General features: G+C 39.2%; 1 protein-coding gene across 2 annotated transcripts; it reads left to right on the forward strand.

Moving 5' to 3' along the window:
* Nucleotides 1–15: 15 nt before the first annotated feature.
* On the forward strand, nt 16–13,627 carry cfap298 (cilia and flagella associated protein 298). Of its 2 annotated transcripts, none has more exons than XM_041211567.1 (8): nt 16–145; nt 815–955; nt 2,691–2,858; nt 3,494–3,561; nt 5,924–6,082; nt 6,337–6,468; nt 7,670–7,765; nt 13,202–13,627. In XM_041211567.1, exons 2-8 carry the CDS (start codon nt 817–819, stop codon nt 13,313–13,315), a joined length of 876 nt encoding a protein of 291 aa, XP_041067501.1. In that variant the 5' UTR covers nt 16–145; nt 815–816; the 3' UTR covers nt 13,316–13,627. The 2 variants fall into 2 exon arrangements, with proteins under 2 accessions (XP_041067501.1, XP_041067500.1); XM_041211566.1 differs by having other exon boundaries at nt 16–140.
* The last annotated feature ends 203 nt before the right edge of the window (nt 13,628–13,830 follow it).

Raw genomic sequence — 13,830 nt, forward strand, 5'->3', positions numbered from 1 at the left:
AGCGCATTTATCAATGCGCATGTGCATGAACCTTCCAGCAAGTTCTTCCGGGCTGCAGTGTGTGGCCTGTAGTTGTGATTGTTTCTTTTTTTAAGGTTCCGAGAGTTGTTTCTGGGGAATCTTGAGATTGAATCTGTTAGGTAAGGTGCGTGTGTGTTAGTTATTGCATTGATGTGGGTTTGTTATTGCCACCGGCGACTGTTTGAACGGGGGAGTTGTCAGGAGTGTTGTGGTCACCATGGAAACTTCTGTTTGCCCAGCGCTGAATGAGCTCCAGTCCCTTCACACTCCACTGGCCGCTTCTTTCTGGATTTTCACTCCTATTATCAGTCCCTCCAGCTGCCAGGTTGAATTATTGAATGATGCCTAGCACTGATCAACTTCTTCAAGTTTCAGAATTCTTCTCCATGCGCTTTTATATTAAATAAATAGGATGGAGGCACCGAGTACTGAGAGGTCTGATGGGGGAGCAGTAAACACTGATTGAGGAAGATGGGGCGAGAGAAAGAAAGGCAGGAGGACATATGGTACTAACAAATTCATTTTGTTGTTGGACTGTAAGTCCTCTGCGTTGCAAACCATGATGCTCAAGACCAAGCAGTGGTACAAAAGGCATATTTAATTTGTGAAACAAAAACTTTCCTCAATTTAGGATTCACTACTCACAATGCGCTCTGCCTTGTTTTTGTTTTGGATTTCCAGCATCCGCAGTTTTTTTGTTTTTATATTTAATTTATGATTAGGCCGGCATTTATTTTCACACTGTTGTCATAGATGAAACTGCAATACTGAACATTATTTTGTTTTATTGTAGCTATGGTTCAGTTGCACGTCAAGCAAGGTAACGAGAGCCAGTTTTTGCTTGATACTACAGTAAATGTTGCAGTGGATGTCCTAACCGAGCTGGTAGCTGCTATTTATAATGGAAGGCTCAAAGTTGACAGGATTTGTTCAGGTGTGTATTTGATAAGTTCTTCCAAATGTCAAATTTATTGGTAATTTGGCAAGAATAATTTTGACAGTGCAATAGACACTGCCATTATGTCCAGTACAGTACTATCAGTACTCTCAATAATCTGTTTTGAACATTATTTATTTTCTTCTGTTATCCTTTCCTGATGAACAATTATAGCTTGAGTACAATTCCACATATGGTAGCCATTCTTCGGTATTTTGCTTTATGTAGTCATTAACTGTATGACATGAGTTCCAGGGGAGTGCATCCAAAGATGATCCTTCTCTTATTTAATGTTTACATGTACAGTTTCCAGAAAGAATCAATGGAATATAATCAAAGTGGAATGTCTGGTATTGGTTTGTTTCCTCCCTGCCAGCCTAAGAAAGTATAAAGCCAATTAAATAACTGCTACCACCATCCTTTCTGAAAGCAACTAACTCAGCACAAACAGCCAATTAAAAATGGGACTTTTATTTATCTGTTTGGTTCAGTTCTACACTTGGCATCTGATGGGCCCATAATCGAGTTATAAGTCGGATAAGAAATAATGCAGTATGAAATTGATCACAAAAGTAAACCTGACTTTATAATATGAGTCTTTAGTGAATTTTGCAAGTCTTGACTCTTATTCCTATTTAAGGCATCAATTTTATGGAGACTCTGAACAACTAGATTCAATAATACTAAAAGGTATGGATTAATTTCTTATTTTTAAATTTAAAATTCTGAGTCAGCCCTTCGATTAGCTGAAGAACACACTAAGAAAGTCCCAAGCTGCCTTCCTGATTGGTGCTGAGTTAAGTGATCTGGTACTATCATAGGAAGAAGTAGTAAAGGACTTGTGATTATTTAGCACCATTCATTACCTCAGCCTGTCCCAAAGGACTTCCTGCAGATTTAGCATGGTGAGCACTGTCCAAATGGAAACCTTCAAAAAAAGCGCTGACAGTCCTAAACATCCTGCATTGTAACAATTACAACCTGCCATTTGAAATTGCAGATACTCGCAAATTGCGATCTGTGAACAGCATTCAATTCATCAAGTTCATTTCCAATTTAAAATACAAGACATGCAAAGCAGCAGTGGATAAAAGAAACAGCATTTGTGAAATGGAAAGCTCTTTGTCCAATATACATAGTCACAGAGAACCGTTCTAATTTTTCTCTTTTTTTCTTTTTCTGCCTAAAATAAAGTCTCTGGGATTGAATGCTTGCTTGGCTGTATTCCAGGGATAGAACAGTTTTTGTGCTGCTATGAATGTTGGTGAAGAATTCTCCTTTCAACAAAGGCCAGGCAACACCACACCTCATTTCACCAGCATAATCAGATGCTAAAGAGCTGCTAACAGCACCTACACACCAGCCAGTACTTCAAACATTACCAGCTTCAGCACACAAGAAGGTGGGGGACCCTTACAAGTATCTGCAGCATAATAATTCTCTTAATTTGGCTGGGATCACCCAGGCTTTCCTGCCTTACAGAAACCACCTCACCTTGGGGTCTGTTCCGTTGGCAACATGCACAAGATCATAACATCCCTCCCTCGCTGGTTGTGGGTCTTGAATCCACAGTCTTCTGACCCTGTGTGATACCTTTACTAGGAAGCAACGGCTGACGCCATACATGGTCTATACAAGGAGAAATAAGTCCTTTATGGTGTGTACATAAGTGTTACTTATAAATGGAGATCAGTATTTTTTTAAAACTCCTAAACAATGTTTTATTTTGTAGAAATGGGTGAATTGGCAGAACATGGCACATTCCTTCCTATTAATATGCAAGGATTGACAGATGAGCAGATAGAGGAACTGAAACTGAAGGATGAGTGGGCAGAAAAATGTATTCCTAGTGGAGGATTTGAATTTAAAAAGGATGAAATAGGACGAAGAAGTGGACGTGGTAAGACAGCAAGTGACCACTTGAATACAACTTACAAAGCTTTTGTTACTGTGTAATTCAAACTGAACAGCAAATGAGAAATGGTACAAAGTATTCTTGTTTTAAATTAATTTTACAGTTTTAAGTCCAAAATGAACTAGAAATAGAGAATTCTATTTTAGCATAGCAATTTTATCAAGCCGATGTGCGCATTTAAGTTGAACAATAAAAGTTGACATGAAGGATTATGTGATGTGACATGTAATTAGTTTGAAAATATACCTTTATTGATTCATGGGATGTGGGCATCGCTGGCTATGCCAGCATTTACTGCCCCATCCCAAATTGCTCTTGTTCAAAGGGCACTTAAGTGTCAACCACGTTGCTGTGGGTCTGGAGTCACATGTAGGCCAAACCAGGTAAGGACATCAGATTTCCTTCCCTAAAGGACACTAGTGTACCAGATGGGATTTTACAACAATCATCAGACTTTTAATTCCAGATTTTTATTAAATTCAAATTTCACCATCTGTTGTAGTGGGATTCAAATTGGGTCCCTAGAGAATTACCCTGGGTCTCTGGATAACCAGTCTAGCAACAATACCACTACCTCCCCGATTTTAATAACCTAATAAGCTTTCTCTTCTACGTTCCAGCTCCTAAACAGTCGATGAAAGAAGTTTTAAAAAAGACCATAGAAGAAGCTAAAGCATTGATAACAAAGGTACTGTTTCAAGAAAGAAAAAAGAACTTGCATTTATTTAGTGCCTTTCACGACATCCCAAGAAATGCTCATGTAGGGAAATGGGGCGGATAATTTGGGCCCAGCAAGGTCTCAAAACAACAATGATGATCTGTTTTAGTGATGTCGTTCGAGGGCTAGTTATTGACCAGGGCACCAGATAAGCTTCCTTTCTCCACATGTCCCTTGGAATGTTTTGCATCCACTTAGGGAACTAGGTGGTTTAACTTATCATCTGAAAGTTGGCACCTCTGACATTAAAAAATTCGAAGATAAAAGAACGTTTGCATCATTTTTGTTTTGTCTATCAGCTGTAGCTCAGTTGGTAGCACTCTTGCCTCTGAGTCACAAGGTCCTGGTTTCAAGTCCCACCCTAGGGCTTGAGTACAAAAATCAAGGCTTTCACTTCAGTGCATTACTATTGAGAGAGCACTGTGCTGCCAGAGGTGCTTTTTGCTTCCAAATGTTTTATGACTAAACTGATCTATCATCAACATATCTTAAAATTAATGCATTGACGGCAATAAAGCATGAAATGAGAACAATCCTATTTGCTGTATCTTACAATCTGCCTTGATTATTTAATCTTGTTGGACATTTTGGAGAATTGAACACTTAACAGCTTGCAGAGTTAAAGGTTAATAGTTGAACTTTTTCATATCATGAAGCAATAGACTTTTCATAGAAAAGCTTGCTTTGAAATATTGAGAGGAATGCAAAGCTTGTCTTCTGATATTAATTCTTGTGCAAAGAAATACAGGATAGTAATGAAGTCAACCATGAATGATTAAGGTTTAACTTTAGAGACTTGTGTATTAAAGATAGGTGGATGATTCATATAGAAAGATAAGTTAATAAAGCCTGTTCTTCAAATGGATTAAGAACGTTGTTTAAGGAAAATAGATTTGGAGTAAACAACTGCAACTGTTTGCATGAATAGACTGCCTTCAAAACATTCAAGAATAGACATATCTTGGGGCCTTATCTATACATGTACCTTTGATGTGGGCAAAGTATGGTGTACAAAGGAGCATGGTTTTGAATAGTTCTTCAGAGTTCAAAAGATGGAACTTGAAACTGAAATCCGCTCTCTGATCCAGGTTGAGTTGACCCCTTGTCCTCGGTATCAATAAAATCTGTTACATATGCTAGATCATAAAGTATCTTACATTTGCTCAATGTGCTAAGAATCATAACACAAAGGATGTTGAATGCTAACAAATCTCTGGGAAATTGCCACATTGTTTTCTTGACTGCAAACATTTGGAATTTACTTCTAGTCCCGTTTTTGTATTCAACTTTTTCCATCATATTAACTACTTTTGCTGGGAATTTGTTAAAGAACTTCTCAAGCGAGAGGAAGTTCTTGTAATATCTATTATTGAGGCTCGTTTATTTATAATATGTCATCTAGTTGAGTGTTTATAATAATTTAAGTAATCCTAGGTTTGCACTGGTATGAAAATCAGACAGTTTCTGAGTTTGCCTTTAGAATATAATCCTAATTCCTAATTATTTTAATTTGCACAATTTTAAATTGGCAGCATTTTGTTCTTTCAGTTTTATAAAATCATGTGTGTTCCAAATTGAAGCAAATACTATATCACAAAGATGAATTATTCTATCATGTAACCTCTATCATTGCTATTTCAATTATTACTTTGAGATTAATTGCTTGTTCAAGAATGTCAAAAATTTTGTTTTCGTATGCTGATTCAGCGCATAGAATAGAATACACCCTAATTTGTAAGTAGCTGAAGCTGGGGAATCTTTAACAGATCTTGAAATTCTGATTTCGGACTTATCTACTAATTAGGCAACAGGGATAAAAACAGCTGTTTAAGTATTTTTGGTTTAAATATTTGTGTTTTCACAGTTAACAGAATTTCTGAAACCCAATTTTACACAATTAAGCATTTTGTTGCCATCTAATCAGTTCATTCTCTACTAAATTAATTTAAATATGATAATTCCATGATCTGTAATAAATAAATTGAAAATCTGCTGAGATGACATTGGATCAATTGAGACAATCCTGATCCCATCCTCAACTAACGATGTCCACATGCACTCATTTTCCAGCACAGTCAGTTATCTGTGGTCTGGAGTAGGAACCTTCAATACTTCTCTCTGACTTTGGTATGACAAGTTGTAATTTCTCCCTGGGTGTTGCCCGGTTGAGATAAGCTACTTCAGTAAAGCACCTGATCCAAGCCTGGTTATAGGATGCTGAAAGAGGAACAATGATTGTTATTTGGGGGGCATGATACATTGCTTATCTCTGTTTTTGTAATAGTAATTTTCAGTGAAAAATTATTTTCAAAAAATGCAATTGTATTTTTAGAAACAAGTTCAGGCCAGTGTATGTGTGACAATGGAGATGGTAAAGGATGCACTTGACCAATTGCGAGGAGCTGTTATGATTGTTTATCCCATGGGGCTGCCACCACATGATCCAATCCGAGAGGAGTTTGAAGGGAAAGAAGACCTTTCAGGATTACAAGTAAGTAGAAAACAGCGCTCATCACAGTGGACTGCAAAGATATAGCTGGCATTCAGGCTCATCCCTATCTATTATTTGGTTCACTGCAATATTTGGAGTTATGTGAATGTTTACAGTTACATTTCTTAAAAATTCTGTAAAACTGAGGTGAGCAACCGCCCAAAGGAGGATTCCACACATTTTTTTACATTGTTGCAGAGTATATTAGCAGGCTTCATTAAATGTTTAATTATGTGATCTTGTTATATTTGTAGGCTGGGAAGTTGGTGATTGAGGAGTCTGAGGCTCAGCTGTGGTGGGCAGGAAAAGAGTTGCAGAGAGGCAAGAAACTTTCTGACTATGTAGGCAAGAATGAAAAAACTAAAATTGTTGTAAAGATCCAAAAAGTAAGTACGTGGTTAAAACAATGTTTAAAGCGTTAAATTTAGGATAGATTGTGTAAACTTGCTTTGCTGTCCCTTTTGAGTTTAGAAGTTTGATGGGTTATCTGACTGAGGTATTCAAAACAGTGATTTAGTGAAGTAAATGTAGATAAACTATTTCCTCTGGTGGGGCATCTAAAGCATTGGGGCCTAATCTTTAGAGTTTTAGTAGTAAAATCAGGAAACACTTTTCCACTAAAGGTAAAGGATAACTGAAACTCTTTTTTTCTCATCCTCGTGTTGTCCTCCAACCCCAACCATCCAAATTTAGGGAACAATAATGCAGTGCCTGTAGCGCTGGACTAGCAAAACAAAGGGCTTCAGCTGAATTTCGATCAGGCAAATTGTGAAATTGAGTTAAATCTAGTAATTTGTGAGCTGGCACAAGGAAAAAATATTACCTTGAAAGACGCTGGATTGAAATAAAAATCCCAACTATTTCACTAATGTCCTTCAATGAAAGGATCCTGCCATGTACTTTGGCCCTACATATGGTTCCACTTCCACATTATTTGGAACATCTCTGATGTGGCCTATCATGCTACTCGGTTGTAAAATCAATAGCTATAGATAGAGGCACACCACTGTCATCTCAAGGAAACTAGGGCTTTATGCCATTTCTCCAAGGTTTCTACAGGTCTTCTGCCAAAATTATAGTGGACAGTTGGGAAAACCCTTGTTGAAATTCAACATTTATGTTGATTCAATATTAGGATACAAGGAAAGGAACATGTTAACCATAACCAATAACTATTCCCCTGATTTCTCACTGACTTAACCAACTCTTTTGCAAAGCCAGAGAAAACCGCAGGTATATTACCTGTTCTATGCTGATCTCAGCAGAGGGCAGCATTAAGGACACTGCACTTGGCTTCAACATTCCTAGGAAAGGAAAAAGACTAGCATGAGTATGGTTGGTAATTTTGCACGTCAGCCGAGTTCTGAACTATAATTTCCTCCCCTCCTGGCTAACACTCTTGCCGTGTGCGCAAAGTATTTGGGGGCAACCCGGTGCCCATGAAATCATTTCCTAGCAAGCAGCAGATACCTTCAGGGTAGAAGGGGAAGATGCAAAAAAAAACTTTTTTTTAAATTAAAAAACAATAAATCTTGTAGTGCTGGTAAGTGAATGTAGTTAACACTTGTGGTTTGGTTTTATTCACAGCGAGGTCAAGGAGCTCCAGCTAGAGAGCCAGTTATCAGTGAAGATGAGCAGAAGCAAATGATGATGCACTATTACAGACGACAAGAGGAACTCAAGGTACAGAAATTTATCTAATTTAAATGAAATATCCTTTGTGTAATATGAAAATTTATATTCAACTCTGACATGGTTGGAAAATAAAAATTCAGAGACCATTAAGTTGCATAATAAAGTACATAAAATACTTTGACCCCAGCTTCAAATGCTTGCTCCCACAACCACCTCCAGCTGTAGACTTGTGAAGAGTTAACCAGTAACCCTCGATGTACACTGCACATTTCCTAGCAAGCAGCAAATGCTTTCAGGGTAGAAGGGGAAGATGCAAAAAGAAAACTTTATTTAAGATTAAAAAACAGTAAATCCTGCAGGAAATTATAGTCCACTTGCATTCTCTTAAAGGTACATGGTACTCCACTTTACCACATTCCTCCCCCTTTACTTAAAAAATACAGTTGATAAACTTAATAACGTGAACTATTTAACAATAACTATTTACAAATCAAGCCTCTCGGGAGGTTTTCTCGGACACTTTGAGAGTCGCAGTTCAACAAACTCAGTTGGTTTTTCCAAAACCTCCTTTTCAGGGGACATTTGTCCATTAGGTTCCTCAGTGGAAATTGGCACGTTTACCTCCCCGAACCCCACAGGCCCCACCGGTACTTACAAATTGTGTGACTTGTCCTCTACACGGGGCACAGACTCGAACGTAGATCAAGACTGCATTTCTTCTTGTGGGGTTCTTTTGTGGAGATGATCCCCATGTCATCTAATTATTCAGCCGTTTACCGATACATTATAGGAGGGGGGTCCAGTTACTACACTCATCTCGCCTAACAGCCAATTGGGCCCATCTCCAAAGTTTTGGAGCATATCTCCCACCGTGAAAGTTCTTTCACGACCATGACCATCATGCCTGGTCTTCTGTGCCTCTTGGCTTTTCTGCACCCTCCCCTCCAAATTCGGCCTGATAAGCGTGAGGCGGGTGCGGAGATTTCCCTTCATTAGTAGTTTTGCAAGGGCAATGCCTGTTGTAGTGTGCGGTATGGTCCAGTTTGCAAACAGGAACCGGGACAATCTCGTGCCGATGGAATGGCTTCATCTCCTCGGATATAGATCCACTTGACCAACCATTGAAGACCTGCTCCCGGAAGTTAAAACAGTAGTGAGCCCCGGCTTGTCTACTCATGCATTTGTCTGGTCTGAACAGGGGCGGAATCCAGGAAATTTAGCACCAAGACCAGTTCCTGAGGAACCGGAGCCTCACTGTTATTAGTTGGCAGGGGAAGGCCGCGTAATGCGTAGGCAAGTGTGATTTGCCTACCCGAGTGATGAACAGAAATTGTATTTGTAGACAACTAATATTAGTGTCCATCTCTGGATGTGAACAGATGCGATAGGGGGTATCGCTTTATCTTCTCCAAATAATCCCACTAGGGGCTTGTGGTCCGTTATAATATGGAAATGGCGACTGTGGAGGTATTAGTGAAACTTCTAGATGCTGAACATAATAGATAAGCCCTCTTTTTCAATTTGGGAATATCGCCGCTGTGCAACACTGCAAGATGTATAACCAATGGGTCGTTCGGAGCCATCTGATATGAAAGGACAGCCCCTATTCCATAAGGGGACATGTCACTTATTAAAATTAATTCCTTCTTGGACCAACAAGGCCGACGATCGTAACAATCGCATCACTTTCAGGAAGGCATCCTGGTGCGGGCTTGCTAACTCCATTTCTGGTTTTTCTTAAGCAGGCCATACAATGGGGCCAGCACAGTTGAGAGATTTGGGAGGAATCGGGCGTTGTAGTTTACCATGCTTAAGAAGGCCTTAAGTTCTGTGGTGTTTCTTGGGGCAGGTGCCTCGCGAATAGCCTGGACATTTTCTTCCACAGGATGCAGGCCCTGCATATCAACCTCGTGGCCCAAGTAAACTACCTCCTTAGCTTGGAATTGTTATGACACAGCAGTTGGTAAAGGCTGAGTTGTTTAAATCCCAGAAGGAAACTTTAACAACTGTCATAACCTATATTTTTAATTGGTATGTTTGAGATGCAGCTCTGACTTCAGGAATAAGAGCACTGAGCTTCGAAAGGTTTTTATATAAAACTCAATTAAACGTTTATACCTCACTGCCTCTTTGAATGTAAATTTTCCATTGTATCCTAGGTTTTTAATGTGACATCTTCTAACACTAACATCTTCATCCCACTAGTTTTATTAGTAATATGAACACTTTACTTGGTGTCTCCCAGCTAGTTGCAAGATTTTACTCCCACTCTTGAATGCTTTATTCAACAAATGCAAATGTACACTTAACCTTTTTATCCTACTTACTGTTTACCCAATTAATGTCTCAAACTACTATACATCAAAGGACCCAGACTACATGGCTTTAATTCAATTAAGGCATACACAGTCAAACTCATATACACAGACCTTACTACAATTCCATTTTTAAAATCATTTCCAATAACATTATAGACATTAATATCTCTTCATGACAGAACAGACACTTTTCTCTCATTTTAAACGTACACCCACTTGTGCGAAGCATTTGAGCACCTCTTCTAGATTTGCTAGGTGTTCAGTGTCAGTCCGGTGACCAATATGTCATCCAAGTAAACGATAACATGGGGCGACCCTTGGAACAAGTTTTCTATCGTTCTTTGGAAAATAGCACAAGCCAAGGAGACCCCAACGGGTAGACATGTGTATTGATACAATTCTCGGTGTTTGTTAATGGTGACAAATTCCCTAGAGTCCTTTTCCAACTCTACCTGCTGGTAGGCATGGTTCATGTCAAATTTCAAATATGTGGTGCCCCCTGCCAACTTCAAATACAATTCCTCAATCTTGGGTATTGAGTGTCTCAAATTTGGCCACCTTATTAATGGTTAGCTTATAGTGACCGCATAAACGCATGCTTTGGTCTGGCTTCAGTAGAGGTATGATGGGTGCTGCCCACTTGGAAAATTGCACTGGCTGTAGGATGCCCAATTTTTCCAGTCTGTCCAGTTCACTTTCAATCTTGCCCCAAGAGCATAAGGGACTGGCCTGGCTCTTATAAATCTGGGGGTTGCATTTGCGTCTACATGAATTCTGGCCTGTCGCCCTCAAATCCTGCCTAACTCATCATTAAAAACAGAAGCATACTTTTGCAACAATTTCTGTAAGCCTTCTGTTGTAATTTGAAAAATTTCGGCCTATTTCAATGTAATCTTTTCGAGTCAGTTGTGGCTTATTAAGCTATGGCCCTCTCCAGCTACCTCTATCAAGGGCAACCTTTCAGATTGATCTCCATACATCACCGAGACTTGACATAACCCTTTCAGTCTTATTTTTTCACCTTTGTATATTTTCAGTTTAGTGTCCGAAACTTCCAATCTTAAAGGATTGCTTTATTCAAGTATCTGAATGTACGTTCTCCAATGATGGACATCGACGCTTCGGTATCAACTTCCATCTTAATGGGTTGTCCATTGACTGTAATGACTACTTGGATTGGCTCGGTTTTACCCATTTTCAGGCTAAATAATGAAAAGATGTCTGATTCTATTTCTTCTGGTTCTTCCGTGAGACATATGTCACAATTTCTCCCTTTGTCTTTAAAATGCTGTCTCAGCCTATCTCTGCATTGCCGCCTTATGTGACCATAGTGGTGACAGAAAAAGCATTCGACTTGTTTGAATTGTCAATCGCCCACTGGATGCCTGGATGAGTTTCTCTCAATTCGTTCTGTGTGTTTTCAATAGTACTGCTGTTTTTACTGATCTGTACATAGGGGGCGTTTCCTGTTGTTCTGTGGGGATCTGATGTTTTGCGTTTTTTGTTGCCAGTCTGTCCCACCCTATCAGATGGATGGTGCCATTTTGTGTATCTCTTATAGCTTCGGAATTTCCAACAGCACTCTCTATGGCTGTGGCTAATTCAAATGCTTTATTGAAGTCCAGATTAGCTTTGGCTAGCAAACACCTTTGAATAGTATCATCTCCAATCCCGCATATCAGTCGGGGTCTCAACATATCACTAATGGACATTCCGAATTCACAATGTTCAGTTAATGCCTTTAAAACGACAACATAGTCAGCTATTGTCTCCCCAGAAGCCTATTCCTTGAATTTAATTTGAAGCGCTGCATAGTGACTGAGGGCTGTGGTCTCAGGTGGTTTGTACAATTCTTATTAACTAGTCGAAAGTCTTCCAGGCAGGGATGGGGGGGCGGGGGGAGGGGGGGGGGGGGGCGTGATAGGTGACACGAGGCTGTGGATCAGCCCATATATTTTGCTCCCGCATACGGACAAAAGAATCACCCTCTTTTTTTCCTCCCCCACGATATCGTTAGCAGTAAAAAGGAACACTAGGTGTTTGACATACTGAGACCAGTCATCTGAAATAGGGTCGAATGGATCGACATGCCCGAACTGCAGCATCCTGAACACTGCAAGGGAACTACGCTTCCGATGGGCTTCCCAGTTAATAACGAATTTAGGTGTTGGACTTACCACAGCTTTCTTGACTGCCGTCAATCGATTCGTGTTTTGCCGTCCACAGAGTTGACCTCTCTTTGGGGTCTCTTAAAATTTTCTGTCCATAGCCATTTTTCTTGCATGTACCTCTTTTTAAATGTGTTGCTGCTTTAAGAGCAGTCACCTTTTTTTTCCAACCCCATCTCTGCAGCTGTTGGCTTTTCTGTGCTGTTTCACGCTCTTTTCGGGTTTTGGCGAGATCCCCGATCAGGATTCTGCAGGGTTTTTTTCTCAAATTTAAAACTGCAGCACTGCTCTTAGCTCTGATTGCAGCCTATTTGACAACATAAGTACAGGTTCTCTTTCTAATATTTTGCTCACCCATCTTGTGGATTCTCACTCAGGGGTCTTGCAAGTTTGCTATTTTAATCCTCGCCGTCAGTTTTATGTCTTGAGTCTCTGAGTTCACTAGTCAACTAAAGTCAAATTGCACGCCTTCATATACACTTGTTAGTCGATGCTCGCTATCAATAACGGAGAGAGACCAAAATAAGAACAAACTGTGATTGTTTATTGCAACAGAAGGCAGAGCACTAAATCCTTGTGTGCTCCCACAACCACCTCCAGCTCCAGACTTAGAGATAACCAGTAGCCCTTGCTGTACAATGAGTGGTCAGTACTATCACATGGTTAGTCCACTTGCATTCTCTTAAAGGTACATAGTACTCTACTACAAAATCAATAGAAGAATCCCAATTCAAAAATTTGCTTATTTTAAAGAAAATAATTTTCTGTTAAATCTTAGCTCTTTTATTTGTAACAAAAATGGTAAAATGTTAGATATGTATCTTTTTTTCAACTAATTGGGAATGCATGAGTTTTTCCTATCATGTTTCTGAAATCATTTTCTGTTGGTTAGAAATAAGTGTTTAAAGATTATATTTGTACAAGAAACGTACATTTAGGGGAAAAAATGCTAGCCTGCCTTTGCTATGATTATGCGAAGTTTTTTTTTCTTTTTGCAGAAACTTAATGAAAATGATGATGAATCATATCTTGACTCAGATTGGTCGGACAGGTATGCTCTGAAAAGACAGTTTCAGGGTGTAAAAGACATCAAGTGGGGTCCTAGAAAATAGTGACAATCAACTCCAGTGGCATCCCTCCTTGCATTTCCAGCCACAAGAACACTGTGGCTTCAGTAATTGGGTGTTTGTTATTGGGAAATCACTGACTCTTCTCAATGAAAAATTCCTCCGCTTTATGACTTAAGCCTTGTTCAACTCCTAAAACAAATAGAAAGCTTTGGATAACCTGTAGATTTTCAGAGGAATGCTATCAGTGACTGAACCATATATGGCATTAGGAGTTCTGTAGCCCTGTTTTACATTTTCTTTTTAGAATTCTGAAACACTTCTTGTATTCATGTTAAATAAATATTTATTTTCCAATTTGTAAGATTTTTATGTCGACTTATTTTCTGCAAGGTTCGTCACTAGATTCTGAGTTCTAAGAAATGTGCAATAAGGCATCTTAAACATGTAGGAAAAGTCATTAACCTAGATTTTGCACTGAAAATAAATGTCCACGCAGAGTGCCTCATTGTTATGTAGTAGGTCAGTCAGCAACTTCTAAAGCATGCACATCTGCAACT

This window comes from Carcharodon carcharias, chromosome 18 (genome assembly GCF_017639515.1).
Source record: "Carcharodon carcharias isolate sCarCar2 chromosome 18, sCarCar2.pri, whole genome shotgun sequence".
Taxonomy (NCBI): Eukaryota; Metazoa; Chordata; class Chondrichthyes; order Lamniformes; family Lamnidae; genus Carcharodon; species Carcharodon carcharias.